Source organism: Suricata suricatta, chromosome 7 (assembly GCF_006229205.1).
Source record: "Suricata suricatta isolate VVHF042 chromosome 7, meerkat_22Aug2017_6uvM2_HiC, whole genome shotgun sequence".
Taxonomy (NCBI): Eukaryota; Metazoa; Chordata; class Mammalia; order Carnivora; family Herpestidae; genus Suricata; species Suricata suricatta.
The window spans coordinates 85,793,314-85,820,203 of record NC_043706.1 but is presented as its reverse complement, the minus strand read 5'-3'; the positions used below and the strand labels follow the sequence as shown (position 1 = coordinate 85,820,203).

Sequence of the window (26,890 nt, the reverse complement as noted above, 5' to 3'; positions counted from 1 at the left end):
TATTTGAAACTTTAATTTAGAAGATGAATTTTCTATTAACATTTTTAAGAGGCATGTTCTTTTTCTGCCTTGCAAGGGGTTTCTTCATAGTGTGTAGATTGTTTTTTGTTTCATTTTCAGTATTCTTTTCTTTTATTGATTTCTAACATATTAAGTAACACTTAAGTGGAAATAATTGCAGTTTTGCATTTTGCATTTATGGAAAGTGTATTGGAAAATCTGAAGTATATACAGGATATTAAAAAAATATATGCTTATATGAAGCTGGCTTTTCCTTATAAGCATATAATCATAATTGCGTGCATTGTAGAATAGTAAAAAAGTAATTTTTGTTGTGTATGTTCATTTTCATATAAGCTGCTGTGTGCTTCATTTAAAAAAATTTTAGTAAGAATTTTTGGTATTACCATAATGTATAAATTGTTAGACTAAGTAGACTAATTTATTTCACATTGACATTTATAATCTTTTTATTTTTAAAACAGATATTAGAATGTGAATTCTATCTTTTAGAACTAATGGTAAGTATATTACTTCCCTGTGATTAATAGAGTAAAACTCATTTTCAAATTTAGTGAAGTCAGAAATTATTTAAAGAAATGATTTGTAGGGAGGTGCATTTTAAAACCATCCAAGTGATACATGATGGTGAAATCACAGTACCTAATAGCATCATCACCTATATCCTCTCAGAAGCCTGTAAAATAATTTGTATAGCCTACTTAGGATGGAAAATTTTTTCTGTTCTATCTATAGTAACTATAATAAAAGGATTACAAGCAAACTAGTCAGGACATTAAGCCACTGTAAATTATTTGCACAATTTGTGTATGTGTGTGGTGTTATTTAAAGATAGATTATGTCTTTGGCAGAATTCTGCTCCTCCAGTTGGGAATTCTGGATTTATAGGCTAATAAGAGGTTTCAGTGTGCTGCAGATGTGACACTTTGAGTCTCTAAGGGAATGGATGCTGACTGACTGCCAACCGATTTACCAAGGTATATTCCAGAGAGAGCACTGCCTTCACTACTCTAGTAGAGTTTAGGGCTGCCATACTGCTTGCTTAACCAAATAAGAGGGAAGCAAGCATGAGTTAGAGAAATGCATTTTGAAATACACAATTACAAATCAGTTGGGTAATGATAAGTTTTTGTGTTGTAATATATCTGTTTTTATACATACACATTTTTTAAACTGTTTCTAGGATTGTTGCTTGATAGTGTATCATCCTTATAGACCTTTGCTCCAGTATGTGCAGGACATGGGCCAAGAAGACATGTTGCTTCCCCTTGCATGGTAATTAGAACAGAAGTTATTCATAGTGTAATGTGTTACTAGCTAGGAAGGTTGACAAATGAATATGAAGTTTAGTATTTTTAAAGTAATTAAACTGATGCCCCAGGATATTGTATGTTGAGCGAAATAATCTGCTTGTTGAATTTTAATTAACTATATTGATATAAATGCTAAATTTGTAAGGATCTTTATTTGATTAATATTTCCATTAAAATTTGATTCTTTTGAAAAACAGACTGTTTACATAAAAATTAAGACAGGTTATCTTCCAAATAGAATACTTTTTATTGGTATTCAACATACATATTAGTTAATTATATTATTTCTGGTTTCCTCTTCAATTTTCTAATTTTTGAAAAATTGAAAAAATCCTTATATTGTAATTTATTGTAAGGTTTTAAGTTTTAAAATTTACTTACCTGTAATTTTATGCATTAAAATATGCTTATTGTCATTTTCATATATCCATTTTTTCCCTTGATGTTTTCACCTTTATATTTATACTTAAGTAATACTAAAGAAATAAGTATGTACAAAGATGGGAAATCTGATCCTCTTTGGGGGGAGATGTACAATCATATAAGGTAGTTCTGATTTCAGTAATAATATGATTTACATTTCCATAGGAGGATAGTGAATGATACCTACAGAACGGATCTTTGCCTACTGTATCCTCCTTTCATGATAGCTTTAGGTATGTAAGCATGGTGTACCTTTATTAGTTAAATTGTTATAAGCCTATTTAGGTCATCTCAAAAGAAATTTCACCCTATTATACTTTATGTTCTTATGTTTAATGAAGTAATAGTCTAATCCTTGCATGTGAACTTTCAATAATATGAAATATAACTTTCACAAATCAGGATTATTGTCCCTCTCACCCCCCTCTTTTGGTAAGTTTTTTTTTTAACCATTTAAAATAATTTTGACCAGTGTCTGAATAGAACATTTTTGTTTGTTTAGGAAAAAAAGTTCAGAATTAAACCTGCTAATATTACTTGTAACTTACATAGAATAACGGGCCCTGTCTTTTATTTCCTAAGCCCAATTAAGTCCTCAGAGGTTCGGTAAAGGACCTCTGTAGTCTTTGCTGGAGGGAGAAGCTAGCTACCATTTTTATTTATCTGTGGAAGGTGGTGTAGTGGCTTAGAACACTGTCTTCAGGTTTAAACTTTGCTTACTTTACAGTTGTGGGAAGAGTATTTAACTTTTCTGAGTTTGTTTCCTTAATTGCAAAATGTTGGGGATACTAACTGCATACAGAATTGTGCGAGAACTAAATGAGGTATCTTCTAGAAAAACAATAATGCCTGCCATTAATTAAGCACTTATTAGTTTCTTTTCCCTTTCTTTTTACTATCAATTTATATGATTCTGTCTTCTTGATTTTCCCCCCTATTCTTTCACCACCTTACTTTCATTAGTTTCTCTTTTTTTCAGTTATTCCTTAAATGCTAATATTTCTCACCACATTGGGGGTGGCAAATAGGTTATTATGTTTTTGTGGTTCTGGAGGCTCTCTGACAGCCTTGTATTTGGAAGGACTCTGCAGTGGCATCTGGGTTCAGTGGGAAGGCACACATGGGTGAGAAGCAAGGAATAGCAGGCCATGTCCTGCATCTTTGCATCCCTGTTATCTTTGTTCTTCCTGAGGAGTCTCACTGGGCCCCTGGTTTCTACTATTTCTTATAGGTTGAAACATTTAAATTTCCTTATTTAACCAAGGACATGCTCCTGAGCAGTTATTTATATCCATCTACCTTTTAGGTAGCTCCATTTGGTGTCTCACTGGCACCTCAGACTCATGACCAGGACTGAACCAACGCATCACTTTATCTAAGATGTTCCTTTTAATGTCTTTGCTAGCTTGGTAAATAGCAGTAGTTAGGTACCTTCATTGGAAACCTGGCAGTTAGCTCTTTCATCTCCCTCAATACTACCTCTAGTTGGCAACCAATACCTATTGTGTCTTCTCTCAGTTGTCCCTTTGGTAATCTCATAGCCATCTTCTCATTTCTGTCCAGGTGACCACAGCAGTCTCCTTACTGGTTAATTAGGATCTAGCATCCCTGTTCTCAGAAAGCCAGTCTATCTTCCACAGTTGAGCTAGGCTGGTGGCTCTGAACCTGAGATAATGTTGCTCCCCAGGGGATGTATGGCAGTGTTTGCAGATGGCTTTGGTTATTACAACTGGTATGAATACCACTGGCATCTAGTGGGTAGAAACCAGAGATGCTGCTATAAGCATCCTACAAGGTACAAGGCAGTCTTCATGTGTCCAGCCACAGTGTCAGTAGTGCCAAAGTTGAGAAACCCTGAGCTAGGAAGAGCTTTTTATTTTCTGATTTTATTTTTTTAATTAAAAAAAGTTTTATTTATTTTTGAGAGAGACAGAGAAACAGAGCATGAGTGGGGGAGGCAGAGAGGGAGGGAGACACAGAACCTGAAGTAGGCTCCAGGCTCTGAGCTGTCAGCACAGAGCCCGATGAAGGGCTTGAACTTGTGAACCAAGAGATCATGACCTGAGCCAGTGAGACACTTAACCAACTGAGCCACCCGGGTGCCCTAGGAAGAGCTTTTTAAAATCTTTCAGGGGCGCCGGGGTGGCTCAGTCGGTTAAGTATCCGACTTCGGCTCAGGTCATGATCTCACAGTTCGTGGGTTTGAGCCCCGCGTCGGGCTCTGTGCTAACAGCTCAGAGCCTGGAGCCTGCTCCACATTCTATGTCTCCATCTCTCTCTGCCCCTTCCCTGCTCACTCTGTCTCTCAAAATAAAATAAAGACATTTTAAAAAATTAAAAAAAAATAAATAAAATCTTTCAGTGCTCCTCCCAATCTCTGGATAAAATCCACAGCTTCTTTTAGCCCACACATACCATTCTCTGCTCCCACTGTCACCTTTTTTTTTTTTTTTAAGACTTGGCTCAGATACTAGCTCTTTAGTGACACCCTCCCCATTCTCAGACTCTATATCACCTCAGTCTGGGTTTAGGATGTCTTCTCTGGTTCTCATTACTCTACGTATGCTCTGTTATGGCACTTTCCACTGTATATCAGTTACCTGTTACTGTATTCAATTCTTGGGCCGCTCAATCCCTCCAGGACCTACATCCTACTTTACAGCTTCATTTCACTTGGGGCAGCCACTATGTCAGTCACATTTGAGTCACTCATTGCCTAAAATGACAATCTTAGCAAAATCATATGGGTAACTAAACCAGGGAATATAACTCAGGAAGCTAGTGTGGTCTCCAGGTAGCCACGCTGCTGGTAGCAATTATATTAGGGAAAGTTGTGATGGAGATTGTTGTCTTGGGCTCTTTTACTCTCTTTGTTAGGTTATATTGTATGTAATGTGTGTGTGCAGTTGACCCTTGGACAACATGGATTTGACTTGTATAGGTCTACTTATACACAGGTTTTTTTTTTATAGTACTGTAAATATGTTTTCCTTATGATTGTCTTAATATTTTTCTCCAGCTTTATTTAAGAACAAAGTATATAATACATATACAAAATATGTATTAATCAACTATTTATCAGTAAGGTTTTCAGTCTGTAGTAGGTTATTAGTGGCTGAGTTTTGGGGAGTTGAAAGTTACATGCAATTTAAAAAAAATATTTATTTTTGGGACAGCACAAGCAGGGGAGGAGAGGGGGACAGAGGATCCTAAGTGGGCTCTGCACTGACAGGTTGACATCAGCAAGCCCAATATGCAGCTTGAACTCCTGAACCACGAGATCATGACTTAAACCAAAGTTGGATGCTCAACCGACTGAGAAACCTAGGTGCCCCCTCATGCAGATATTTCAACTGCAGAGGGGGTTGGCATCTCTAAGCCCCACATTGTTCAAAGGTCAACTGTAATTATATTGTATACAATACATTACACTTTTTTCTAAGCTCTATTTGATTATAACACTGAATTCTGTATCTGGGTGACCAGTGTTCACCTGACTTGATCATATGCTAATAACTTAAAACAGAGGCAACACTGCTTTTAATTGAAATATCAAAACATAATTTATTGATTTTTGTCAGCATATTACTGTTTTATTTTTCCCTTTAATGTGTCAAACTGAGTTTGGGTGCATTTTTACCACTCACCAATATTTGGGGATCATTTCCCTGCTGTAGTTTCCTCATTAGATTTTTTCCTAACGTACCCTGGCTCACAGAACAAGTGTACCATGGCTGGCACACAGTGAGGAGCAGGCGCTAATCGAGAACCTTAATATAGTCTAGTAATTTTTTCTGTCTTTTATATTAACTTGATGGGATGGCCACTGGTAACCATTAGATGAATTTATGCCATTTTAAAAAAGAATATTGGAAAATGCAGATGAAAATTTTAAGTGAAAATTTTTATCTTTAGCTCTAAGTGCCTACATTCCAGGTTTGCAGTTAAACATGGGCCTTTCTCTCATTTTCTTTTCAGCTTGTCTACATGTAGCCTGTGTTGTACAGCAGAAAGATGCCAGACAGTGGTTTGCGGAACTTTCTGTGGATATGGAGAAGGTAGTCTTTAAAATTCCCTTAGTTGAATATAACCTTAAACATTTTAAAGTTAATGTGATGATTTACTTAACATGAAATCTTACACTGTCCACCAGGCTAACGATTTTGGTAAAAATATTAAGAAACATGTTTGGTGAGAAGAATTGATGTTGACCATTTAGGTTATATTCGTCTTTTGGGTTTAAGCTTAAGCAGAATGGTAAACTTTTGGTTTTCTTAGTTGCAAAGTTACCTCTCATTTTTAGGATTATTTTAAAAGCTACCTGAAGACTACTAAATACTACTACCATAAACTTTTGTAATACAGCCTGCCTTCTGACAAAGTGGGTTTTGTCCTTTTTTTCTACCTTTTCTGCTGCAATGTTGACAGCATTAGATCAATCCAAGGTGAGGTAAGGTCTGTTCAGATGAGAAAGAAAGGGCTAATTGGGAAACTGGATATGATGGATTTTGTAGCTGCCAGTTTTTGAGCACCTGAACTCATATGTAATTAATGGAAAAACAAAACAACGACATTGGTGCACCACCTGCAGCTGAATTGTTTGAAACAATTGGTATTAGAGGAATGTACTCTGGTAGCATCGTCTTTCATGATTTAGATCTCTGTTCCCAGTACCTCACTGTTTTGTTTTGATGTAAGATATTAGCAGATAGAAGGAAACCATTGCAGAGATGGATAAGGATGGACAAGGTATGCAATTTAGAAGATGAGAGGGTTGAAGGAGAAGCCTACAGAGCAGTGTGGTAAAAAATACTGCTTTCACATTCCTCAAGATTGTCTAATCTTACCTGACTACTTAAGGACAGAGACTGTCTTTCCACTGTTTTCTCGGGATGTGTGTTCTTTAGATAGTAAATGTTGTCTGATATTGCCATTGAGAACTTTTCAAATATTTACTTTCAGATTTTGGAAATAATCAGGGTTATTTTAAAACTGTATGAGCAGTGGAAGAATTTTGATGAGAGAAAAGAGATGGCAACTATTCTTAGTAAGATGCCGAAACCAAAACCTCCTCCAAACAGGTACTTTGTAGACCTTAATTATGGATTTCACTTCATTATATATTTCATACACATTTTCATATTTTTTCATAGATTGTGTTGTATTGTTTTGATGAAATTTCTTCCAAAACTTCATGATGCGTATACCTTTTTTTTAATCTGACTTGATAGATTGGCAGTATCTCATTTAAAAAAATACATTGATCATCTGTTAACTTCCTAATGCAATGGCGGGTCTCTTACAGGTATCCCTCAACATATTGCTATATACTGCACATAAACTTAACAGAACTAGTTCATCTGAAATTCAGGAATAAAGAATTTTGTAGAATCCCACATCATTTTGACTCTGCCTCCTCCCTAACCCTTCCTATTGGATTATCCTGTTTCATGTATTTCAGTAGTGATCTGATATTGTAAAGATAAAGAATTTTGGCTTTTGAGGGACTTGAAGAACTATGGCACATAGTACCACAATTTTGCTAAATATGAATCACTTGTGCTAAGAGGGGTTTTCTTTTTTTTTTTTTCTTTTTTAATAGGATCTGTTCATTTAATTCACTGGTTCTCAGCTCTCACATCAGATCATTTAGAGTAGGAAAAAAGGTGAGAAGGGAAATAAAGCAATGCTACCCATCTTAATCATCTATCAAGAAAAATAAGTTATAGAATGTGTCAAGATAGATTTATAGATCTGATAAGTTAATGTTACCATTTGGGAAAAAAATTAATGCTTACACAAGGAGCTGTTTAAGGCATTCATTCAAACAGCTACCTTTGGATGCATTTTTTGCAGAAATTCCCTGAGTGATTCTCCACTAGTGGCAGGGCCTGAAGCTGCAAGATGATGATGGACAAGATAAGGCAATAATCCTATTGCCACAGTTACTGGTATTTTCAGTTTTAGTTATTTTTAAGTATTCAGCATTTTCCAGGAAATTGCCATTTTTCTTTTCTGACTTATAAAAGTTTGCTGTATTTACATGTGATTTTATTTTGCCTTTGGACAGTCATTTTTTGGGAAGAACACTTCTTCATTTTCATATTTGGCAGGAATAAAATTTTATATGTAAGACTTAATTTTACAGGAAATTTGTTCAGAAAAAGCTCTAATCTCTATGTTGAGTGATACCTGTAATGACAGTGAAATCCCATTCCCTTATTTAAGATTTTTGAATGTATATGGACACCAACTTCCAGAATGCTTGTAATGTGTGAGGGCACCAAATTATGGAAGAATAAAAACATAAAACCAAATGTTAGTCTTCTGTATTTTAATTTTTCATATCTGTGTCTTACAATCAGGATTGTCTTTGTAGAGTTGTACCATAGAGTGAGTAGCTTTAAAAATTAGTTGGCTTATCAGGGTGTTGAAAATGAGTCTTTTAATTGGTATAAAATCTTTTCTTCCCCACTTGAACAGTGAAGGAGAGCAGGGTCCAAATGGAAATCAGAACTCTAGCTACAGCCAATCTTAAAACATTCCGAAGAATTCCGTAGTGGACCAGTTGGAAATAAACCATTGGACAGATTTCAGTTATGTCTTCAGTGGAACACAAATGAAAATGAATAGCTTGTTTCTGTCAAGCATATTGGGAAGTGATTTTATTTTTGCAAAATAAGTTTTTCCTTACCTAATTTGATTCTAGCATATAATTGATTTAAATCTCTTGATTATAAAAGCTTGGAAAGGTTCTAAGGGGACCTATAGACAGACATACATGGACATTTCAAAATTAATAGCTTTTAATTAGCATAATTTTCTTAATTTGGATAATAAAAGTTACAGCTTTTTATTAAGCCAGGAAACATGAAGCATAATTTGTTTAAAATTCTCTTTGGTCATTGAAGGACCAAAAAAAGGACATAAAAAGTCAAATATATGAGGGGTTTTTTCCCTCCTTAAGTTAAACTTTAAAACTGTATTTAAGGAATCAAATCTTACAAAATCCTGGAAGATTTTGGTAATGATGTTGATAATTTCAGGGAAATTAATCAAGTACTATTGATTTTAAAGTGTATTTTATTCAGTAGTTTTAGTATCTTGCCATGGAAGATACTAGCCCAGCATAACAGAAAAGTGCAATATGTATAGCATACTTTGACATTTTAAAAGTTATATTAATTCCGTAACCATTTTGAAATGCTGGGCAAACTTAAAAAAATATCATAGACGACCTTATTTGCATTCGATTCACAATCAGGAATTTGAAAGCTAATTCGATAAAACACCATAATATGGTTGAAATTTGGTAACATTTTAATGTTAATTTTTACTCTACTGTGAAAAGTTTTTATCTGACATACACTCCCTAGTTTTATATTTGTGTCTTAGTGTGGATTTACAAATTTACTACAGGTATCCTGAGCCAGGAACACAGTCAGGTTTCAGGCCAGTTTGATACTGGCTATTCTTAATTCTCATGAGTGTAGGACTTGGACTAATTGTTACGTCAGTGGGACTGTGCTGTCTGTGGAACGTAAACATTTTCTTCAGATTTGAAGGAGAGCGGTGAAATTTGAAGTCATAGGATATCGATGTACAATTTAAGGATTGAGTTTTTTAATACATCAATTGTGAACAATGGATTATTAAATTAAATGTTGACTTCCTAGTATAAAACTTCAAGAATAAAAGTAATGTTCTCCAGTTATACTGACTCATGTCTTGAATTTATCTTTTGAATCTACCTTATGTTTTCTGAGAGTCCTTCCTTTAGACAGGTATTAAAGTCTTCTGTAGTTTGCAGGTAGGTAATTCAGATGGCTTATAAACAGACTGTAGGGTTTGGCTTCTTTGTGGAGAGGATCAGATAAGTTGGAAAGGGAGATTATGTGTAAAGTCAGTACCAATGATAAATGTAGGTCTTGTAGGCTTATGGACAGAATTAAGAAATAAGGGAAAATGCTCTCCTCAGGTCTGAAGGAATTAAGGTTGGGTTTGAGTTGGAAGAGCACAGTGATTACACATCACAACCACTGACTTGACCCTAATTTTTTTAAGCCTATTTATATTCTTTTTAAGTTTTTATTTTGAAAGTTAGTATATATGACTTGCACTTTTGTTTTCACCTTCTTATTATAGAAAATTTAAAGCAACATATACAAGAGTAAATAAAATACTGTAATGAACCTTCATGTATTTATTACCCAGTTTCAACAATGACCAAATCATGGCCAATTTTATTTCACCTAAATTTGCATTAACTTCCCAAAATATGCGTATTATTTTGAAGCAAATACAAGATACCATATTTCATCTATTATTATTTCAGTGTGTATTCCTAAAGATAATGGCTTTTTAAAAATTATTATACCTAAAGAATTAGTTAAAATAATGTTGTACTATCAAATGTTCATTGTTCATATTTTCAGTTATAAGTATGAAAAATAAACAATTCTAGTCAGGATCAGGACCAGACATTGCAATTGATTGATAAATCCTTTAAATCTTTTTAAATTCATGGGTTCCTCTTCTGTCGTATTTTTGAAATTCCCCTTTTTGGTTTGGTTGTCTACTGAGAGTTGCCCACCATATGGATCTTACTAAATGTATCTTTGAAGTGCCATTTGACATGCTCCTTTTTCTGTATTTTCTATAAATTGGTAATTGAATGTAAACGCTTGATCAAGTTAAAAAAAAATTTGAGTGGGGTTAGCCTACTTTTAAAGGTGTCTTCCACAGAGGGCAGATCATGGCTGGTTGCTGCTTTCTGTGTCTTACCACCTATTGATGATATGTATTGCTTAAAAATGCTTGTTCATTTTTTTAAGCAATACATATCATCAATAGGTGGTAAGTCAGAGCCGTAGGCTGCACTGTCCAGCGTGACAGCCACTAGCTACATGTGGCTACTGAATGCCGAAAATATTAGACCCATGACCCATTCTCCTTACTGCTTGAGCGTTCCTGCTTCTCCAGAGCAACTTTTAGTTATTTCTTTGCTGTTGTGTTACCTCCACGTTTCCAAGTACCAAGCTTATAATTATTAGAGCTTTTATTGAGTACTTATGTGACAAGAATGTTCTTAGGTTCCTACATTAAACTTAATTCTCAGAACAATTATGTAGAGATGAGAAAACTCAGGAACAGAAAGTTAAGTATCTTTCTTTTTCCTTTTTTTTTTTTTTGGAGTGGGGAAGCGGGGTGGGGCAGAGGATCTGAAATGGGCTCTGTGTTGACAGCAGAGAGCCCAGTGTGGGGCTTGAATCCATGAACCATGAGATCATGACCTGAGCCAAAGTCTGGCACTTAACCTACTAAGCCACCCAGGTGCCCCAGGTTCTAATTCTTAAACCCTGGGCAGCTGGGCGGGCTCCAGGGCCCATGCTCTTACTTACCTTATTGCCTCCTAGTTTTGTCTGGACACTGACACACGTATCCATTTATGTATTGTCCACTGTTGCTTTGTGCTATAGTAGCAGAGTTGAGTAGTTACAACAAAGACCTTATGGCCACAAACCTAAAAAATTTATTGTTGCCAGCCCCTTGCTCTAGCTAGCTAATGATGTCTTTCTCTAAGAGAGGATTTACTTCTGGTAGGCTCTTAAGATCACCTTAATTCATTCAGGGATTTAGTTGATTCAAAGCTGGTCTTAACATTTTTATTATGAGAGTTGGTCAATTTCTGGTTCACCTTTATTCCTAAGATATAGTTTCCCAGGGTTCCAACTAAAGGTCTAATGTATTTACCCAGGGTTTTTACCCAGGTTCTTATTCCTTGATGGGCCCAGTACTTCAACCACAGCTTCCTTTCTCTCAGAATGTGGCTCTTCAAATCTTCCCACCTTAGTATATTTGTCCTAGTAATGTTTGTTTTGTAGATCCATAAATAAAATTCACTTAAAGGCATGAAGGAGCTACTAAAGCAGTGAGGATTTGAAGGGAAAAGGAAAGCTGTAGAGGATGAACCAACACTGAAGAGTGTGCATGTGTGTGTGTGTTTATTTTCCAGCTCTTCTAGTTCTTGTAGGGAGTTTGCTCTGCGAGAAACTAGACTGACATTATCAGAAACAGAAGGTCAAGTTGGTCACATTATTCCTACCCCAGATTTTCCAATGGCTGAGGATTGAGGACACACCAAGTCCTTATAGTTACTTCCTAGGCCTTCTATGATCTCAGTGACTACATAAATGAAACTAAACACAGAAAGGGGCGCCTGGATGGCTCAGTCAGATAAACATCCAGCTTCAGCTCGGGTCATGATCTCGAGGTTTTTGAGTTCAAGCCCCACATCCAGCTCTGTGCTGACAGTTTGGAGCCTGGAGCCTGCTTCCAATTTTGTGTCTCCCTTTCTCTCTGCCCCCTCGACCTGTCTCTATGTCTCTCGAAAATGAATAAACATTAAAAAATTTTTTTAAAAAAAAGCACAGATGGAAGAAAGCACAAAGTTGTCTTACCACTAATCCACTGACAAAGGACTTGACATTCCAAAAGCATATACTCATGCTAGTGAGAGTCATTTACATTTACATTTTTTCATATTTTCATTATTCGTAATGGAGATATAATTACAGAAAATGTATGTTTTCAAGTGTTCACTGAGTTTTGATAAATGTATTACCAATGTACCAACACTTCAATCAAGATATAAATCATTTCCATTACCCTAGAAATTTCCCTCCTTGCTTTGTCCAGTTAGTCTTCTCTTTATAGAAGCAATCACTATTATTTCTATCTTTATAGATCATATTAATTTAAGTTGCAAATTATATCACTACCATGCTGGTTATAACATTGCCATAAATCTTTGGATGGTGTTAATGTATTTTCATTGTTCATATTTCACCTACTTTTCTGGAGCTCAGATTCTTGGTGTTTTAAGACAAAGTCTGTTGTTTTACTTTTATAGACCTCTGCTAGAAATCAAACATCTTCAGAGAGGAATCACATTCTATCTTATTATCTTTTTAGAATCTGGAATATTTAGCATAGGATCTAAACCAAGAAAAGGAGTTCAAGAAATGCTTACTAGCTGCTTTATATTATTCAATATTCAGTAACTATTCATTATGGTAAAAGGTGTATCTATCAGAAGTATTTGTACTGTATATCATAATAGAAAAATAAATTTTATGAATTTTCTAAAATGGGAAAGCTTACAAACTAAAACATACTTTAACCAAAAAAACAAAACAAAACAAAAACTTGCCTAGCTCTAGAAACCAGGCTAACATAAGTGGTCATACAGTATGATTAAGTACTAGAAGTAACTTGGCTTTGATAATCCTGTTGTACTATACTAAACTAGTTCACTAAACTGTTTACAAATTAATTTCTAGAATCCCAACCCTTATATTTCCATGGCAAGTTAAATACATTATTTCAATCCTCAAGGAAATAGACAAGGCATTCTCAATTTGCAGTTTACAGTTAAGAAAAAGATTCAACAAATAATTGACTTACACAAAATCCCCTTCCCATAACCAGTGATGCCAGGACTAGATTATTATTCTTCTGTTCATTCTACTATCCTAGGCTGCATGTACACAAGGAAAGAGCCAGCTTGTATTCCAGAATTCAATTTCCTTTTTTCTTTTCTGAGAATTCATAGGTCGCCCATTCATTCCATCCTCCAGCGTAATGTTGAACACTGAAAACATATAGCAAAGTTACTGCTGTAAACATTTTCTCCTGCTTTATAAACAAAAGACTGATAGGAACTTTAGAGATTTAGAGGTGCAAGGACTACTCTAGACTTTAAAACTATTTAAAAGGATGAAAATATAGAGGCTCTTAGTCACTATCCTGCTATTACTAACATAGTAATTATAAGAAATTTTTCAGTAGAACAGTAAAAATGTAATACATGTGAAACAATGCAATACATATTCTTGAATATATTTTTATACTTCACCTATGTACCTGTTAAAGCCCAGAGATACTGCTGTGTCCAAAGCCTTCTTGCTTCTCACTCCGGCTAAACAAGAAAACACTAGGCTGTCAGATTTGGACGGTTTCACTTCATTGTACTTCTCTTTGAAGTCTTTTGGATTCATCTGTAGAGCTTCACCTACCTCATTCACTGGAAGAAAATGTTAAGAATTTCAATTAAATTTTAGATACAGTAAATTACTGAACATATATATATGTGTGTGTGTGTATATACTTTTGTATACACACTTTTGTAATGAATCAATTTAAGACACAGGTCACTTACGTGGTATATTGACAGACCCAGGAATTTTCCCATACTCGACAATTTCCCATCTCTCTCTAACATCAATTAATGTAATTTGTCTGGAATTCAAGAGGCTTTTAAGTTCCTTGTAAGTGACATCTTTAAAAACAGCAGTACAAAAATTGTGGCAGCTTCCTTTTATTGACTTCAAGCCTGGAAAGAAGAAAATAATTTAGGCACCTTCAAAGTAATATTGCTATTAATACCTGGAAAGCAGTTCAAAGGAAAGTTTCCCCCTGGTTCCAGTCAGCTAACGATAGTTGATGTTTTGACTTCACTGAATTGTGCAATCAGTGTACTGCACGCAGCCTGACGGAGTCACAGGATGTAGTCATACCTTGCTTAATGGCTTGCAGCCATTCCATGCTTAATGGCTGGTCTTGTATCAGCTCCATATTCTACTCTTTCCAAGCCCTTAATTAGGTGGAGGTTGTAAATACATATTCAGCATATGGTAACAGAATTGTGCAAATAATTTGTAACTTAGCCACAATCTAAATTACAATGTGAAGAAAAATGTAATTTCCCCTTACAAGTGAAGATAACATGCCATATGTTAGATATGGGGATTTACAATTGAACTACACCTGTAAGTACTTAAAGGCACTGTTTCTGTCTGTTAAATAAATTGGTAGGGTACCTGGCTGCCTCAGTCAGAAAAACATGTGACTCTTGATCTCAGGATCGTGAGTTCAAGCCTCATGTTGGGTGTAGAGATTATTTAAATAAAAACAAAAAAATAATTGGTAACATAATTTGGTACTGAGTAATAACCCATAAAATAGATCCATGGGTCCATAGTGATATAAGTATATAATTGAATAAATAATTGGAGAGAAGGGATTACTTCAATTGATAAATATAGAATGAATGATAGAGAAAATCACCATTAGGTTAACACCCCAGTAAATATTTCAACAGGAGCCACTGATAGATGCTAGAGTTAGGGAGTGAAAATTTGATAAGAAATAGGTTAGTATCTCCCCAGGAGATACTAATTACAAAAGGAGACACCTGAAAAATGCCACTAACCAATTTTTCAAAGACCACTAGTGCTAAGAAATGTTGACAGCATGCAGTCTCTACTAGGATACTCGAAGAAGAGCGCAACATCACTTCCTTAGTATTTTTGCCAAAAATGCATACCCTGAGTCAAATCAGAAGACCATCTCAGACAAATTAAATCTACAAAATAATACACTTAAAAAGTATCAAAGTTATGAAAGAAAAGAGCATGGAACTGTCAACAGACTGAAGCTGACTAAGGCATCTTGACAATGTAATACAATGCAGAATCCTGGACTGAATCTGGACTATAAAAGGCATCAGTGGGAAAACTGGTGAAATTTGAAGTTTATTTATTTTGAGAGAGCGAGACAGAATGTGAGTTGAGAGGGGCAGGGAGGGAGGGAGAGAGAGGGGGAGAGAGAGAATCCAAGTAGGCTTTGCATTATCAGTATGGAGCCCAATGTAGGGCTCAAATCCACAAACTGTTAGGGTTTTGTTTGTTTGTTTGTTTGCTTTTTGAGAGACAGAGAGAGAGACAGTGAGCAGGGAAGGGTCAGAGAGAGAGAGAGAGAAGGAGACACAGAATGTGAAGCAGGCTCCAGGCTCTGAGCTGTTAGCGCAGAGCCCGACGCGGGGCTCAAAACCACGAACCATGAGATCATGACCTGAGCTGAAGCTGACGCTTAACCGACTGAGCCACCCAGGCACCCCAAACTGTTAGTTTTTGACCTGAGCAAAATCAAGAGTTGGACACTTAACTGACTGAGCCACCCAGGCGCTCCAAAACTGGTGAGATTTAAATAAGGTCTGTGGATTAGTTCATAGTATTATGTCAATATTTCTTTCCTGATTTCAGTAATTGTATCACGTAAGAAGCTTACATTAGAGGAAGTTGAATAAGAATACAGGGAACTCCATTTTACTTTTGCAACTTTTCTATAGATCCAATTTTTTTTAACATGAAAGAAAACCCAAAAGATTTTTTAAATAAAAACAAAAAAATTTAATATTACACAACAAAATGACCAATTATAAGAAAGGTAAATGCTTCAAATGTTTTAAACATTAAATATAAAGTGAAATTGGTTTAAATATATATTATATATTATATATTTTATTATTTATTTTTGAGAGAGATTGATTGTGAGTGGGGGAGGGTCAGAGAGAGAAGGAGACACAAAATTCAAGGCAGGCTCCATGCTCTGAGCTGTCAGCACAGAGCCCAATAAGGGCTCAAGCCCAACGAACCCTGAGATCATGACCTGAGCCCAAGTCAGACACTTAACCAATTGAGCTTCCCAGGTGCCCCATAATTGGTTTAAATAATATAAACTTGCATAGGAAAAGATTTAAAGGTCTAAGTTTGGAAGCAGACATACAATATACCACCTGTAAGAATTCACGGTTTAGTTAACAGTGATATTTCAGATTAATGGGGAAATTTCATTCAATAAATATGTAAAGCAACTAGCTAGACATCAGGAAGAAACTTTAAGCAGGCTATTCCCTTATTTCTTATATGTAAATTTAAATTTCAACCTAAAAAGTAGTATCTAAGAAGTACTAATAGAAAACACGAGCCAATAGTTTAAATCTTGGGATAAGAAGATCATTCTAAACATGGTAAAATCAGAAGTCATAAAGATTTGACCTCATAAAAATGCTAAATTTATATATGGCAAAAGAATAATTAGAGTGCCCGAGTGGCTCAGTCAGCTAAACATCTGACTTCGGCTCACATCTGATCTCATGGTTCGTGAGTGAGTTCGAGCCCACATTGAGCTCTGCACTGACAGCACACTGCCCCTCCCCTGTTTGCTCTCTCAAAATAAACAAACATTAAAAAACATATTAACAATAACAAAAAAAGACAATGAATAATTAGAATACAAGTGGCAGGCAGGAACAAAATATTTGTAATACAGAAAAAGACAAAAGATACTATTAATAAAGCACACATAAAGAGGAAAAGACAAAATTGCCCACATAAAAATGGTCAAAACAAGACTTGTAACAAAAGGACAGATAATATCAAATATTGGTGAGGGTATGAGAAAATGGTACTCTTGCACATTGCTGGGAGTGTGTAATGTTAACATCTTTTGAAAGGAAAATTTGGCAGTAATAATATTTTATGTATGTATATCTTTTTTGCCTCAAGTTTACTTTTAGGAAGCTATCTTACTATAGGAGTGTTAGCATGGAGACATACAAATGCATGCAGGTATAATGTATTTGTTGGCTGCATTCTCTGGAATATTGAAAAACGGAAATAAGCTGGAAGTCTATCAGTAAGGGAATGGTGATAAGTGGTACGTTTATACGATGGAATATTATTCAGTGTAAATTCTCCAAAATATAGCATTACATTTTAAAAAATTAGTTGGAACACGATATGTATAAATCAGAGGTTCCCAAACTTCATCCTTTAGTGTCAGTAAATTTTCTGCAATGTCCATAGGCCAAAAGAAATGCTTGGTGGTTCTATTTATTAAGTAGTTAAGCAAAGTCAAAAGTGAGTTACAAAAAAAACTATTTACTTGTAAATACCAAACACTTTTCTTTTTTTAAGTTCATTTATTTATTTTGAGAGAGAGAGAGAGAGAGAATGAGAGCATGAGGAGGGGAGGGGCAGAGGGAGAGAGAATTCCCAGCAGGCTCGCACCGCCAGTGCAGGGCCCGAGGTGGGGCTTGAACTCACAAGCTGTGAGATGACCTGAACCGAAATCAAGAGTCGGACACTTACCTGTCAGAGACACCCAGGCACACTGCCCCACCCGGTGCCTAGTTTTTTAATCAGCTCCAATTTTGCTGTTTCTACACTGGTAAATCTAACCTCACCTGGGTGTAACTCCAAGCTCTTTAGTATGTTCCATTATGCCCTTCAATCTGCTTTACCAGCCACATACCAGACCTTCTCCTCTTCCCCCTTCCTCCTCTGCCTCAGTGACCGACCCTCCAGCTACATTAAAAGTATACATGTGCTCTAACTACATTTTCACAACAGAAAGAGTCAGGTAAGCCAGGGGCAAATCCTGGCTTGTCCACTTTAGCTCTGTAATCCTTGGCAGGCTACTTAAACTCTCAGGGACTTAGTTTCTTATTTGTAAAACAGGAATAATATTACTTAACCTTTCTGAGTTGCTGTGAATTGAAATAATCTATACAGTGTGGAGCACCTCGGTGGCTCAGTCATTTAAGCACCAACTTTGGCTCAGGTCATGATCTCTCAGTCCATGAGTTCGAGCCCTGAATCAGGCTCTGTGATGAGCGCTCTGAGCCTGGATCCTGCTTCAGATTCTGTGTGAGTGTGTGTGTGTGTGTGTGTGTGTGTGTGTGTGTGTGTGTGTGTCCCTCCTGCTCACATTGTCTCTCTCTCAAAAATATATAATAAAGCATTTAAAAAAAGAATTGCTATACAGTGCAACCCTTAAATATGTATTTTTGCCTTTCCTTTATGATTTATGCAAACTATTCCTTCTGAAGGGAGTACCTTTCTTCCTCATCTCTACCTGGACACTCTTACTGTCCTTGAAGACTGTTAAATGTCATTCATTACTGATGCAACAATTCTACTTCTAAGTATCTATTCTTGTAAAATACTTGTACATATACACAAAGAGGTATGCTCAATGATAATCACTGAAGAACCTTTTATGATAGCAAAAAATTGAAAATCAAATGTCCATCAATAGGGGACTGGTTAAATAAACTGTGGTAATCCATACTATAGGATACATATGATGGTTAAAGAGTTATATGTGCCACCACAAAAAGCTTCTAAATACCTAAGTGAGAAAAAAAAATGCAGAAGTATACAAAGTTGATCACATTATATATATGATTTATACTATAGATCTATATATGATATACAAAACCACAATGAGTAAAAGATCTGAACATTTTCCCAAAGATATACAGATGGCCAACAGACACATGAAAAGATGCTCAACATCATTAATCATCTGAAATGCAGATCAAAATGATAATGAGATCTCAAACCACTCCTGTCAGAATGGCTATTATCAAAAAGATAAGAAATCAGTGTTGGTGAAGCTGCAGAGAAAAGGGAACCCTCGTGCACTACTGGTGGGAATGTAAATTGGTACAACCGCTGTGGAAAACAGTATGGAGGTTCCTCAAAAACATTAAAAATGAAGCTACCTCACGATCCAGCAATTCCACTTCTCGGTATTTATCTGAAGAAAATGAAGATGCTACCTTGAAAAGATACCTACACCCATGTTCACTACAGCATTATTTACAACAGCCAAGATAGAGAAACAAACTAAGTGTCCACTGATGGATAAATGAATAAAATAATTGTGGTACACACACACACACACACACACACACACACACAGGAATATTATTTGGCCATAAAAAAGACATTTGAGACAACATGGATGGACCTCGAGGATATACGCTAGGTCAGAGAGCCAAAGACAAACAAATACCATGTGATCTCATACGTGGAAACAAAAACCCCTCAATATCCAAGCTCATAGATACAGAGAACGGATTGGTGGTTGTCTGACCCAGGGAATGGTGGGGGTGGGGAGTAAGGAGAGAAATGAGTGAAACTAAAAAAGGTAAACATTTAAAAAATTTATTTCTTTAATTAAAAAATAAGAATTCTCGTCTTTATAGGGAAAGGGGAGAGGGAATGTAGCTGCCTAGAGGAAAGTAAATGGTTCTTAGGGAAGAAGAATGGACCCTTAGAAGAACAGATGGCAGGTATGACAGTTTGTGTGCTGTCATAGGAGCTCTAGTCTCCTTTCCTGTGATGAGTCAGTGTTCCCTGGCTGATGAAACTCCTGCGGAGGGTATTTATGAGAATTGAGTTTCTCTTGGAGGAGAAACTTACCTTAGGTAAGGGGAGTTCAGAGAAAGCTTCTCTCTGCATTTGTGTCTTTCAAATGCTTACAGCTCAAAAAAAGAAAAAAAAATCAACCTGCCAACCCAAATTTCAGTTTGAGACAAATATGATGCCCTAAAAATATTTAACATCCCATCATATTAGACTACACCAGTTGAGGATCTAGTATAATTCAGAATGATCTGACTCATACTGCATACATGTTTAGAAGTCTGTTTTTCTAATACAATTGTCAGGTCTTTTTAAAAAGTAAGGAGAAACCTGTAGGAATGAACTTTTTTTTTTTCCAAATAAAAAGGCTTAAGAAATTTAGTTACTTCCACATCTCTAAATTCTAGATTTAATTGTTCATTAAATTATTTAATTTCAATTACATTAATGTGATTTAATTCTATATTTAAATAAATTATATGTAGGATCACCTGGGTGGCTCAATGGTTAAGTGTCTGATTTCATCTCAGGTCATGCTCTCATGGTTCTTGAGTTCGAGCCCTGCAGTGGGTTCTGTGCTGACAGCTCAGAGCCTGGAGCCTGCTTCAGATTCTGTGTCTCCCGCTCTCTCTGCCACTCTCCCAATCATGCTCTATCTCTCTCTTTCAAAAATAAATATTTTTAAAAAATAAAAACATAAATAAATTATAAATAGAAATCATATACATAGGGGCACCTGGACGGCTCATTTGGTTAAGCAGCTGGCTCTTAATTTCGGCTCAGGTCATGATCTCACAGGTTCATGAGTTCCAGCCCCGTATTGGGTTCTTGGGATTCTCTCTCTCTCCCTCTTTCTCTACCCCTCCCCTGCTCAAGCTTTCTGTCTCTCTCAAAAAACAAACTTTAATAAATAAATAATAAATGAACATTAAAAAAAAAAGCCTGGGGCACCTGGGTGGTTCAGTCGGTTAAGCTACCAACCTCGGCTCAGGTCATGATCTCACGGTTTGTGGGTTCGAGCCTCGCATCAGGCTTTCTTCATGTTGGGCTCTGTGCTGGCAGCTCAGAGCCTGGAGCCTGCTTCGGAGTCTGTGTCTCCTTCTTTCTCTGTCCCTCCCCTACTCATGCTCTGTTTCTCTCTGTCTCAATAATAAATAAAAACATTAAAAAAAAAAAGAAGCCATATTCATGACTTGGGCTCTGAATTTATTTTTTCATAAATGTACCTTCTCTTCTATGTTATAGTATCGCATGATTTTGTACTACATGTTGTACTTTAAAATACTAAACTAAATTTCACTTAGAAATAGTCTATCCCTGGGGCGTCTGGATGGCTCAGTTGGTTAAGCATCTGACTTTAACTCAGATCATGACCTTTTGGTTTGTGGATTTGAGCCCCGTGTTGGACTCTGTGCTAACAGCTCAGAACCTGGAGTCTGCTTTGGATTCTGTGTCTCCTTCTCTCTGCCCCTTCCCTGCTTTTGCTCTCTCCCTCTTTCTCTCTCTCTCTCTCTCTCTCTTAATCTAAAACATTTTTTAAAAAAGAAAAGAAAGAAAAGAAACAATCTACCACTGGGGCGCCTGGCTGGCTTAGTCAATTAAGTGTCTGGCTCTTCATTTCAGCTCAGGTCATGATCTCATGGTTCATGGATTGAGCCCTAAGTCAGGCTCTGTGTTGACAGTGCTTGGGATTCTCTCCCTATACCCACAACCCCTGCAAAAAAAGAAAAAAAAAAGTCTATCATTCCTTCCTACTAATTAAGTTTGGCATTCTTTTTATAATTCCAAATAAATAAAGTTTTGATGTGAAAAAAAAAAAACTATTTGAAACATAAGAGGGGAGCCCAGGAAGCTCAGTTGGTTAAGCATCCGACTCAATCTCGGCTCAGGCCATGATCTCCTGTCATGGTTAGTGGGTTCAAGCAACGAGCCTGCTTGGGATTCTGTCTCTCCCTCTCTCTGCCCCTCCTCCACTCATCCCCCCGCCATCTTTCTGAACTCTCTCAAATAAATAAATAAACTTACCATCAAAAGAAGGAAACATAAGAGTTTTTGCTTAATAATAATAATCATAATAGTAGCCACTCATTCTTGCCACAGCCATAAAATAAATTCCCTAGTTCTCCTATACTCTTCCTCTGGATCTTGACACCTTAGAAAACCAATGTCAATATCTGTTGAATATTGACAATTATTCCTAGGTACTGTGTCATGGTCAATACAAATAACACACAACCAAGAAAGAAATGATGATTGTTACTTGAGAGAGAAAATATTAGGAAGAACATTTGCTTCTTTTTCAAATGGGTATTTGGATTTAGTGTGAACATTTTACAACTTTTAATGTAATCACTCTAATAAATATTGTGAGTTTTTTGAACCACGCATAGCAAAATGTTGAAAGCAAATGAACAACTATCCTAGTGAGTAAAATGTTAAAATAGAAATTTTTGGTAAGGCAATGCATTTATTTCATGAAGTGATTTTAACATGAAAGGGGAACACCCTATATACTGTTTTTCAGCTTCTCAAAGTTACTTGTCTTTTCAACCTCCATTTACTCCTCTATCACAGTACTGTCCCGTAAATAGCCCAGGGAGCCCCCAAGTCCTCTAAGTTGGCACCTTCCTCAAACTCCCTCCTTACTTAAGGCATCTGCTGCTGGAAGCCGATTCATATTAATTAGGGCCTCTCTGTGTTTTCTGTTGTTCTTCATAGCCCCAGGACTGGGATACCAAGTAAATGCCTTTATGCAACCTGGCTATTACCCAGAAAGCTACTTAGAATCTTAAAGAGGTCAGCACCCTGGGAAGAGATAGGGCAGGGCTCGGTGGGTGAAAGGTGAGTTAGCACAGCATTCATCTTCAGTGTGCACGACTTAGTAGGTCCCATTTGGGATCCTGCTTCAAACCTGAGTAAGTCTACACAAAAGCAAAAAGGAAGAAAAGAACAACAATAAAAGTAGCAGAATAATACCTGAAGGGATGGCTTCAGAGCATAAGGGTAGCCAGCAAGTTTTTGTCCTCATGGAAATGTAGGAGACAAAGGACATTTTCAGTGTTATGGAAGTTACTGATTAAGTAGCAAGCATTCATTGTAGCCACGTAGAGTCATTAAGAAAACAAGGATTGGTGTTTTGATTTTTTACTTTGCTTTTCTGTTTGGAGTGTCATTGCAACTACTGTATTGTAAATAATGGAAAATAATTGCATATGTTAAAAAAATATGAAACTTTATAAAGTAAAAAAAATAAAATTTTTAAATAAAAAAATAAATAAAATAAAAATAGAAAAAAAAAGAAAACAAGGATTGAAAGCATTCTTTTTGGAAAGTCTTGGTTGTAAGATTACAGACATGGGGCACCTGGGGGGCTCGGTTGGTTAAGCGTCCAACTTTTGATTTTGCTCAGGTCATGATCTCACGATTCATGGGATGAAGCCCTGTGTTGGACTCTGCAGTGACAGCATGGAGCCTGCTTGGGATTCTCTTTCTTCCTCTCTCTCAAAATAAATAAATAAACTTTTTTTTTTTAAGGGAAGATTAGAAACACATCCTGAAAATCAGAAGCTGCCTACATGTTCATACAGGAAGTGGTTGAATTAATTATGAAGCCTATCATACAGCATTTACAAGCAAAGAGTGACTTAGAGAGATGTCCATACTGTTAAATGAAAAAGCTTCCCCTTTGAGATCTATATACATACCACATACTTGTGTTTTATAAAAGTCCAGAAAAGCATCTGGAAGGAAATACTAAACTATTCCTGGAGAGTGGGATTGCAGGAAAGGATTGTTTCTGGGGCATAGATTAAAAAACAGCAACCTGTATATTATAGATACAGTATTTTTAGGCATACATTTACGTATGCTCATAGAAAAGTGTTTAGAAGGATGTGTACCAAACCACACATGCAGAGGAGAATGGAACATGGGAGGGTGTACAAAGGGTATTGTATACTGTGCTTTGTTTCAAAATGATGAGAATATAATTATATATTACTAGCAGAATTTTATTTTTTTTACATTTTTAAAAAATTTATTTATTTATTTTGAGAGACAGAGAGAGGAGAGGAGGGGAAGAGAGAGAGAGGGAATCCCAGGCAGGCTTCATGTTGTCAGCACCCAACCCAATCTGGGCTGGAACTCACAGACTTTGAGATCATGACCTGAGCTGAAACCAAGAGTCGGACACTTAACCGACTGAGCCACCCAGGCGTGCCACTAGCATAATTTTAAACAAATAGGCACCTTTTCACTATAACACTTTCTCCAACTCAGGTAGAATCATTGCTTTTTTCCATTGCAGTCTTACCCGGCTGTATATGGTGATTGTTTACTTGTGTCTGTCTCTCCACAAAATGGGGAAGTGAACTGCAGAGGTAGTAAGAGGCAGTAAGGCCTGCCTCAATAAACGAAACATTTGCATAGAAAAGCACAGTTAAAGCTACAGAGGACATACCAACAGTTAAAGTGGAATAACTGAGAGGGAGAGTTGGGGACACAGTGTTAGGCCACCGTCTCTGTAGCTGCATCCACAAATAAAAGTTTGTGCTAAAGGACAGGAAGTTAGCTTTGAGTAGTCCACCCAACACCTCCACAACCACCTTCGCTTCTCTGGCTTGCTTTGTCCTGGCGGTACTTTAATGGCTCTAACTTGTTATAATTCAAGCGATGCGCGCGGCTTCCTAATGGGTACAGTGTAACTTGCAAAGCTAGGGGTTCGTGGCTAGTTTGTCCGAGGCAGATGCTGGCCACGCTCGCTCCTCTGAGTCGCGAACTGACCTTCATGGTTCAAACGCCAGTATCTTCCAAAATGCCTCCCCACACGCGAGCTTCCTGGAGCAACCTTGACCTCTCTCCCTGCGTCCCCCAAGAGCAGCCCCAGACCCAAGGCACGAGAACTGTCAGTGGGTGCTTCCTTCCCAGGTGCCAAAAGTAATGGGTCTGACTTTTACCTGGAAACTTCAAGAAGCGAGCACCCCCACCAATGCCATTCCTTCCCCGGGGCCCGAGGTTAGGCGCTCTCCCTTTCCGCAGGGACCACGGATCTCACCCCAGAGCACAGCCTCCGCCGACCCGAGGATCGCACGGCTTGCACTCCCGAGCAGCTGCCCCGGCAGCCCCATCTCCGACTAGCGCCCACTGGGCTCCAGACCACTTCCTCCTCCAGCTCCTCCTTCCTGGACTCCGCCTCCCGGAACGGCGCCGGGCTCTTGAGCGCCCCCCTCCGCCAGGCGCGGGACGAACCGGGGAGAGCCACAGGGAGTGATCACTGAGGGAACGCGACCCTAACTCAAACTGAGAGCTGGACTTTTTTTTTTTTTTTTTTGGTTTTAATTATTACTTTTTAAAGGAGAGACAAAGTTTAAAAGTGGAAAGTAGAAAATATACCAAAGATAAAGTGTAAAGATTTAAAATTTTCAATTTACTTTATATCAGGATTCTTGAGATTAAACTACAGGGATGCTTTCTTAAGAATTGCTTTTAAATCCAATAGCTGGTTCAACTGATGTCAATGCTAAGATAATCTCATGCTATCATCTTTCCTCTACAACTTTGATATTTATTTCACTGTATTGAACAATAGTTTTGTCAGAGGTAGGTCCAGCTAGTTTGTGTTAGTCTTCAATTGCCACTGTAACAAATTACCATAAATGTGCTGGCTTCAAACAATAGAAATTTATTGAGTGCAGTTCTGTACGTCAGAACTCTCTTGCCTAAAATTGAGGTGTCAGCAAACCTGTGTTGCTTCTGAAGACTCTTGGGGAGAATTCCTTTCCTTGCCTTTTTCATCCAGTAGAAGCTGCAGGCATTCTTTGGCTAGTGGTCCCCTGCCCCTTCTTCAAAGCTAGCCTTTTAGCATCTTCATATCTCTAACTCTGACCTCTGCTTCTGTTGTCACACTCTCTTCTTCTGACCCTTTTAAAAAGATTTTGTGATAATTCGGGGATTACTTGGATGATCCAGGATGATTTCCCTATCTCAAGATCCTTGATTTAATCATATTTGCAAAGTCTTCTTGCCATGTGAGGTAACATGATCACAGGTTCCAGGAATTAGAACACATTTGGGCACAAGGTGCTCAGCTTCCCACATAGAATTTATCATTACCATGTTTAAAAAATTTTTTTTTAATTTATTCATTTTGAGAGATAGAGTGTGAGCAGGGGAGGGGCAGAGAGAGAGGGAGACACAGAATCTGAAGCAGGCTCCAGGCTCTGAGCTGCCAACACAGAGCCCACTGTGGGACTCCAACTCATAAACTGTGAGATTATGACCTGGGCCGAAGTTGGATGCTTAACTGACTAAGCTACCCAGGTGCCCCAATCATTACCGTGTTTTAAAATTTATTCTCAACTTGGTTCATTACCTCATTTTGAATTTATTCTCATTTGGTTCCCAAACATAATGAAAGCTATACTTAACTAACTGCAAATTAATTTACAATGGAAATTTTAAAAATTAATTTCTAAATGGTATTATTAAAGTATGTGTCTAAAGAATAATTTCATTAAGCATTTAAAAATTATTCAGTTTCAATAATTTAATAATTAATAAAAGCACTTCAAATTTCTACACTAGTGCCATCACTTACAATTATGTTTTCCCAAATCATTTGGAGTTTAGTCATACTTTCTCTATAATCTATTTTGTGGATTAACTTTGAACTAACATGTCATTATATATTGTAGATGCACCCACTCCCCATGGCATACCCAAGTTATCCTGAATACATCATAAACCATAGGTGATGTGAACACAGATATGGAAACAATGAAACAATGTACTTGGTTGGAATAAATCACATTCAACTTGATTTATGCTTTTGCAAGAGCACATATTACTAAATGATTCTTTTTCCAATGTTCATGACTAATTATTTGAGAAATATTTTTCTGTAGAATCTTCTTTCTGAGAAGATGAATTGCTCCTCCTGTAGCAGCACAATGCCAAACTTAGTTTATTTAAGAGTTCTTATAGCAAAAAGTCTTGTCAGAAAAGAATCTTGATCATTATTCCTTCGACAAGTGTCCACATCCTTCTTTCAGAACTAGGAAGGCTTAAAGTAGCAAG

At 36.9% G+C, this 26,890-nt stretch overlaps 2 protein-coding genes across 3 annotated transcripts in view; one reads left to right on the top strand and one right to left on the bottom strand.

Annotated features, from left to right (window-relative positions):
- The window catches only part of CCNC (cyclin C), a 29,031-nt gene extending 19,560 nt beyond the window's left edge, over positions 1–9,471 (top strand). Inside the window, exons 7-12 of one of the 2 annotated variants that reach the window (XM_029943603.1) lie at positions 486–521; positions 1,205–1,296; positions 1,923–1,990; positions 5,736–5,815; positions 6,720–6,838; positions 7,614–9,471. In XM_029943603.1, the coding sequence (XP_029799463.1) occupies positions 486–521; positions 1,205–1,296; positions 1,923–1,990; positions 5,736–5,815; positions 6,720–6,838; positions 7,614–7,665 (447 nt within the window). In that variant the 3' untranslated portion in view covers positions 7,666–9,471. The remainder of the gene's footprint in view (positions 1–485; positions 522–1,204; positions 1,297–1,922; positions 1,991–5,735; positions 5,816–6,719; positions 6,839–7,613) is intronic. The other variant, XM_029943602.1, reaches the window with a different exon arrangement.
- Positions 9,472–12,270: 2,799 nt separating this feature from the next.
- Positions 12,271–24,980, bottom strand: TSTD3 (thiosulfate sulfurtransferase like domain containing 3). The gene is made up of 4 exons (XM_029945434.1): positions 24,870–24,980; positions 13,978–14,151; positions 13,683–13,842; positions 12,271–13,410 (listed from the first exon to the last, which is right to left on the bottom strand). Exons 1-4 carry the CDS (start codon positions 24,940–24,942, stop codon positions 13,338–13,340), a joined length of 480 nt encoding a protein of 159 aa, XP_029801294.1. The 5' UTR covers positions 24,943–24,980; the 3' UTR covers positions 12,271–13,337.
- Between the last annotated feature and the right edge of the window lie 1,910 nt (positions 24,981–26,890).

What these genes read in the sequence shown, in the direction of transcription:
- TSTD3 (XM_029945434.1), bottom strand. Translation starts at nt 24,942, where the DNA reads ATGGGGCTGCCGGGGCAGCTGCTCGGGAGTGCAAGCCGTGCGATCCTC. An exon ending in GGCGGAGGCTGTGCTCTGGG is followed by an intron (nt 14,152 to 24,869) that starts GTGAGATCCGTG and finishes TCTTCTTTCCAG; the next exon opens with GCTTGAAGTCAATAAAAGGA. An exon ending in TGGGTCTGTCAATATACCAC is followed by an intron (nt 13,843 to 13,977) that starts GTAAGTGACCTG and finishes ATTTTCTTCCAG; the next exon opens with TGAATGAGGTAGGTGAAGCT.